Below are 7,033 nucleotides of genomic sequence, written 5' to 3' on the forward strand. Positions count from 1 at the left end.
CACTGGCCACCTCCAGGCAATCTCCCTACATCTGCTGCTGTGTGGCTCTCCGGGGATATTTCCAAAGGACACACTCTCTCTCTGTCTCCAAACACACACACACACACACACACACACACACACACACACACACCAGCAGCAACGGCAGCAGGATTCCTGTGCATGTGTCCTGGTCGGTGCGCGGCGCCTCACCGGGGAGCTGAGTGTGTCTCTGGGCGGCTCGGCCCGAAGCTTCATTAGTGTCTGTAAACAAGTTTAAAGGAAAACAAATCAGCAGCTGCAACAGAGACGCTGCTGTTCTGTATTCAGACTGACACAGAGAGAAGAATTTACATTGGTACACATTTGCATCTCTCCGGCGCTGTTGGGCCGGCTGTGAGCTGCTGTCCCTAATGTTCAGTGGATGTGACACAGCATTTCAAACACTGTCTCGCTTCTGTTGTTTGCACGTTTACTGCTGGTGTGAGCTGAAGTCAGTGGCTCAGTGTGGACGACCGCTCGTTGGGTCGGCTGTGTTCTAAAAAAAATATGTTATCAACCTGACTTAGTCCTGACAAATACAGCTGTGACTTGTTGTATTGGCTGCGACTAACAGTTATTGTTTGGATGAATCTGCTCACTTGATGGTTTGGTTTGTAAAAAATGTAGAAGCAGAGAGAAACAACAGCCGTTATGAGATTCCCTGACAGTGGTCGCTCATCGGCAGCAATTTGCAGTTCAGTATCTTGCTCAAGGATGCTGCGACTAACAGCTGAGGGGAGGCCAGGGGATCGAACCAGCAACCTTATGATTACGACCTGCTCTTCCTCCTGAGCCAAAGATGCTCAGTACATATACCTCAAATTTGTACTTTAGTTCCACACCTACAGGTCCAGTTTGTAAGATAGCCAGGTTGTCAAACGCAGAAGTTTAGGTCGGTGGGACGAGTTGTGACTGAGACTCAGTCAACTGTCTCACAAGTTGGACCTGTAATGAGACGACGAGGAGTTTTAAGTGTTGACAATGAAACCGTCTCTGATTCCTCTGATGATTATAAATGACAGCAGACGAGACCATCGGTGAACAGACTGCTGTTTGTGTATCATTATTATTATTATTATTATTATTATTATTATTATTATTATTATTATTAATAATAATGCCTGTGCTGGGGTCCGATCACATAGATCACATTCTAACATATCACCTCCAGAATGAAATGCGCACTGTACTAGTAAAGCGTGGAGGCGCTGGTATCGGACCACAAGAGGTCGCTAGAATCAACAGAAACTGAAAGTTCCTCTGAGTCACTTTAAGTAAATGTGTTTAGTTACTTTCCACCTCTGGTGGGCAGTTATGGGCATCAGTTACACCAACACTGTGGATGAATCTGATTTTCAAAGAAGATCAACAAGGAATACAGAAAAAAGCAGAGAGCACCTTTAATATATACAAATGAATAATTGCATATCTATGTCCAGTCAGTCAGTGAGACATCACAGGTGAATGTGACCGACAGCCAGGTAGAAATACACAATACACACACTGAATCACACACGTCTTCATAAAGCCTGTCTTTGGCCTTCTGTGCTCCTTTTTGAAACATCGCCTGCGTTTGAGCTCAAAGTGTCATTTGAAAAAACATTATTCCCCAGATTTTTATCTTCCACTCGTCGAATGCGAGTCTTTCATTAATATATTAGTTTACACTCTCTTTCATAGTGTCACATGTCAGCCTTAGAGAATCTGTTTTACTGGCCAAGTGCTTCTGAGAACAACTTGGCCAAAGGCTTTTCTTCCCATGATGGTGTTCTAGCAGCAGCCACTAGAGGAGGCAGGAGACGAGCACATGACCTGCAGACGGAGCCGGGCTCAGTCAGATGTTTCCTCTAAGTAACATACAAACCCACAAACATGCCCAGTAATCACTGTCAGATGAACAGCAGCCAGCAATGACAAAAACAGAACCCCGAGTGACAACCCTGCAAATGAAAAGAATTCATTGAATCCACCACTGAAATACAACACCTCTCATAACAAGTAGCTCAAACTGGATGTTTCACAAGAGCCCGAGCCGCTCCTGCCAATCTGCACGTCATTAGGCTGATTGCTTCCCTGTGTACGCCTGCCACTTCCCTCTGCCTGCCTGCCCGGCCTTGTTCTGATTACAGGGGGAACCTCGTAAATACGCTGCTGCCTATAAACCATTTCCTCGTTACATCAAAGTCACACGGAAGTCGTAAGCTGCTCTTATAATTGCAACAAAGCACAGGCACCTCCGAGCAGCTCCACACGCCACCAAACTCTCCCCGCGGCTCTTTGGAAACCGAGAGGTCTGCTAGAATTTGGCTAATTTGAATTTTAGTTGACAGTGGTCATTAATGTTGAGTTTAATGAGGCAGGAAGAAGAACATGGAGCTGATGAGAAGCTGTAACAAATGAGTGGACGTCTCCTAACGAGCCTGAGCTGATATCAACACCTCTGCCACAAGAGAACAGACACAGAGACTTTTATAAACATGAAGTGTCGCTGCTAAGATTTACAAATACAAAGATTTGACAAAAGGTAAAAATTACAGTCAATAACTTTTTGCTGTTTATCCAAAATTGCCAGCCCAGCCGTCTATTATGGAGATAAACGTTGTTGTGAGTTCTCACGCTGCCGTCGTGAAACTCGGTGGTGACGGTCGTAAATACAGAGATAATGATTGCCAGAGAGAAAACACGCCGTATTTCTGTACAAACAAAACATCGTTATAAAAGTGTATTTACGGTTTTATAAAAAAAATAAATAAAAAAAAGAAGAAGAAAAAAGAAAAAGGGAGATTGGCCAGTGTGGTAAATGACAGCTCAGTAATAACGGGAACTATCTGTGAAGTTGGATAATTTACGGGTAGCATTTATGGTTTTGTCAAACACCGCCTTGAACCTGACCGCCTTCTGGTGGGAAACACAAGACACGGGATTAAACCACACAAACACACACACGCACGCTGGAACACACACGCACAAAGAAGAAAATGGGTTTAAAGAGGCACTGTGCAGTTTGGGAGAAAAAAATCAAACTCAGAATTTTAATATTTACGATATTAATGAGGTAATAACACAAACTGTTTGAAGCTAGGAAGGTGGCAGGGTCCGCCACATGTAAACAAAGTAAAACAGTGTAAACTGTGTTCGTTCTTTACAGTCAGTTCAGTTCATTAAAACAACGAGAGTTTAATTATTTAGTTTGTTTAGACGTAAAAGATTCAGTTGAAGTTTCTTTCCCAAAACTACGCAGTGCTCCTTTAAGTATGTAAAAAAACATGACTTTTTCTGAAACATGTTTCCATATGACTACTTTTATTTCTTTACACATAAAATTAAATGTCATTTATTTAACAGTCTGAAAGGCTTTTGTTGTTTCCATGTATGATAAAACGTTGGTGGAAAAAGAATGCATAGCACGATGTCGGCCCTCTCAAAGGGACGCTCAGGAAGAACAATATAAATACACATTTGGTCAGAACTTTAGTACCATATTCATTCATTAATCATTCATAAATACATTTCCAGCATTACGATATTTCAAGGAGAATAAATACGCTCTATGAATGCGTGGTAAGGACATGAGGAGCGATGGAAATGTTGTTTATTGCTATGGAAGATAATGACAATTGCGCAAATGAAACAAATTGAGGGTTAAACTTTTAGTTTCTTGCGAAGCACACGAGCCTGAACTAGTCTGTTTGTAGACTAGAAAGGTTTTTCAAGGCAGACCCTTGTGCATAAAGTAAATTCAAAATGCTTCAGTGATATGTTTTATTTGGCCTGAGTTGCTGAAACACTCATCATCCACACAAGTGCACAAAGTGTCTCGATATTAAGGCCCGACACAAGGCACTGCATCGAACCAACAGGAAGGCTTAAGTGAAGCGTGGTACTCTGTCTCTCTGTCCCCGGTGCGAGTCCTCGCCCAGCTCAATTATTGCAAAAGTAAACAAGTATAAACGTCTGAACCGTGACGAACGCGTCGTGTAAACAGACCGTCCCCGGGGCGAGACGACGTCTAGGTTGTTGTGTCTTTTTTTTATCCTTGCTGTGAGGAAAAAAAAATAGATTTTTAATTTGACTTGAAGTGCTCAGAACATTCAGACACTCCTTGTGCAGTAGATATATTATAAACATTGATTGTTAAAATGCCAGCCACATGTCCTGTGTGTCCATGTTTGGGACTCCTTGTTAAGACATTTCACCAAAGTCGAGTGCTATTCCCATTCTTACGACAGGTGGTACATGCTGTATCCCAGAGGAGCAGCGTACAGTCCTAAAGGTGAGATGGGCAGTATGGGTCTGTGGTGGTGCTGGTAGGCAGAGTACGTCTGTCCGTACAGCGACATGGCGCCCAGCGAGAGAGGTAACGTAAAGCCAGGGTGTAAACCTCCAGCGGCGGCCGCGGCAACCGCCGCCGTCTTGGCGTCAGCGGCCATCTTGAGTTTCTCCAGCTCGGCCTCCTGGAGCCTCTTGGCTTTTGCCCGGCGATTCTGGAACCAGATCTTCACCTGAGTCTCCGTCAGCGTCAAGGAGGAGGAGAACTCGGCCCGCTCAGCGATGGACAGGTACTGCTTCTGCCTGAACTTCCTCTCCAGGGCCAGCAGCTGAGACGTGGTGAAGGGAGTGCGAGGCTTCCTGTTGGTCTTGTGTTTCCTCAGCGGACAGGCGGGACTGACGTGACCTGGAGGGAGACATGAAGAAGATTTACGAGGATTAGATTTGAATTCTCTCCATTTATTTTGGATGTTCAGTGTTCTACCAGCAGGATGGACGACTTGTTAGAAGATATAAAGCCACATTATTATCTCGGGGTACATTTTATGGACATGCCACATGTGTTGGAAGTAGTTCATCATACAGTGACCCACAAATCTACTGAACACACTGAACAGCCTCGTGTGTTCATCTACATCAGTCTGAACAACTGTGTCCAGCAGGAGACTTGGTAAAGAATCAGATCTCACTAACACACGTTCAGAGAAAACACATGTCCAGTTTGTCCATTTCAAACTGTTAAAGGTGTGCTGCTAAAAGCTCTGCAGAATCCTACAGGTTCTTAAACGGTTCACTTACGGGGCTGCGTGGAAAAGGCGCTGCTGGTGACCCAGGGCGCGCACTCCTCCGACTCTGACGCCTCGGATTTTACCGGGGACGACGGCGCGGCCGTTAAACTCTTTCTGCTCCCCCCGGGGAGGCTGCACGCCTCCCGACACAGATACAGAGAGTTCAGACCCAGAGGAGACACCGACGCCTCCGGTTTGAAGCCGGTGGACTCTCCGTCCGTCTTCCTGCCGGACATCAGCGCCTCCACGCTGAACGGGTGACGCCGGCGCGCCGCCGCCGGAGACGTCTTCTTCTCCTGCTCCGCCGTTCCTTCTGCCATATCCGCACGGTTACTGTCCTCCTCGGACGAGCTGCACCCCAGGTCGTTAAAAGTCTCGTGAGAAGCCATGATCTCTCCTCCGACACGCGCGTCAACTCGGAGCAGAGGGCAGCCAGGTGAGAGCCGCTCCGGCGAGCGCAATGTTATGGAGCTGTCAACGAGGATGTGGGAGTATGTAGACGCATCACGTTGACACGGCTCAACTTTGACCAATCACTGCCGCCCTCAGTGTTTATGAGGGGGCAGATGTTGCCTTCAGGGAGAGTCGGAAATGGAAGGTGCCTCGGTTGGTTTTGAGGAGGAGCGTGCAAATCAAACAGCAGCTAGAAGACGTGTTGTTATCAGCGGTGTGATTTTTATATGAACAGGTGATGAAACCACTCACACGCGCGTCAGGAGCTCTCAAGTCCATCAAACGATTTATTTTAATCAGATCAGCGGAGTGTTCTTTAACACGAATCATTAACATCACATGAATCCGTTTATTTAAGTGTGAATTCTTTATTTTCGCACATTTTCACATGTGATTAAATGTAACTAAGTACATGTTCTCAAGTACTGTACTTCAGTCCAGTTGTACTTAACTACAGGTGCTTTATACTTGCGCTCAACTACATTCAGGAGCCAGATATTGTACTTTACTTTTTTACTTTACACAATAGTTTGAGAATTTCATAGTTACTAGTTACTTTTCAGATTACATGCTGCATCAGAGCCACAGGAAATTTAAAACAATTTATTTTCAGTTAAAGATTGGATCAGATAATTGTCTGATGGACCCATAATAATATACAATAAACTGTAAATATACATGTAAATATGTGTATAATGTGCTTGTTCCTGTGATACTTAAGTTAATTCTTTTTTGGGAAATTACTGTTGATATTTAATATCAGATTACTTTTACTCGAGTACTGTTTGTGCGAGTTACTTTCATTTCTACTGAAGTCGTGTTTTTGGTTACTTTGCACTGCGATTTTCACATTTTAACTAATATTCTAACACACAAATGAAACTTCCCACATCATACATTACATTTTCACATGTTTTTAACATTTTCACATGTTTTTGACGTGTGAAGTGTTTTAATTCTGCTCACTGAAACACGTTAGCCTCGCGTTTCCTCTCTGGTTTAATTAGCGAGTTAAGAAGTAGAAGCTGTGCTGCAGCTTCATAACAAGTTGAGCTTCAGTAATGGATTAGCTCGTACGCTAACCTCATGAGACTGCATGTGTAAACACGGGCCCCATGCAGATAATTATGGAGAATTATACCCGGGATGAAACACTAATCCCTTTTCTTCTTTATCTCTCCCTCTGATTTGTTTGCACTTCCCTTTATTGGGACTTTCCGTCACAACTCACAATGATGAATTTCTTGCAGACTGTCGCACTGAAACCAGAGAGTGAATTACTTCAATAAATTACAGATTTTGTTTTGAAACCTTTCTGTTCGGACCGGCTGCTGTCAGAAACACACTTGGATGCTTAAACTCCACGACTCGTCGCGGCCGATTCATTGGTCTTTCTTGTCCTATGATTCAATCCCATTCTCTGCACTCATTACACATGAAGACACTCATTGTCATCCTCAACAAGTAGCTCATTGTGATTTTTCCATGAAAAATGTTATCTT

At 44.1% G+C, this 7,033-nt stretch overlaps 1 protein-coding gene across 1 annotated transcript; it reads right to left on the reverse strand.

Annotated features, from left to right (window-relative positions):
- Positions 1-3,303: 3,303 nt before the first annotated feature.
- msx2b (muscle segment homeobox 2b) lies at positions 3,304-6,088 on the reverse strand. Its single transcript, XM_037120235.1, has 2 exons — positions 5,089-6,088; positions 3,304-4,696 (listed from the first exon to the last, which is right to left on the reverse strand). Exons 1-2 carry the CDS (start codon positions 5,465-5,467, stop codon positions 4,242-4,244), a joined length of 834 nt encoding a protein of 277 aa, XP_036976130.1. The 5' UTR covers positions 5,468-6,088; the 3' UTR covers positions 3,304-4,241.
- Between the last annotated feature and the right edge of the window lie 945 nt (positions 6,089-7,033).

This window comes from Acanthopagrus latus, chromosome 13, assembly GCF_904848185.1.
Source record: "Acanthopagrus latus isolate v.2019 chromosome 13, fAcaLat1.1, whole genome shotgun sequence".
NCBI lineage: Eukaryota > Metazoa > Chordata > Actinopteri > Spariformes > Sparidae > Acanthopagrus > Acanthopagrus latus.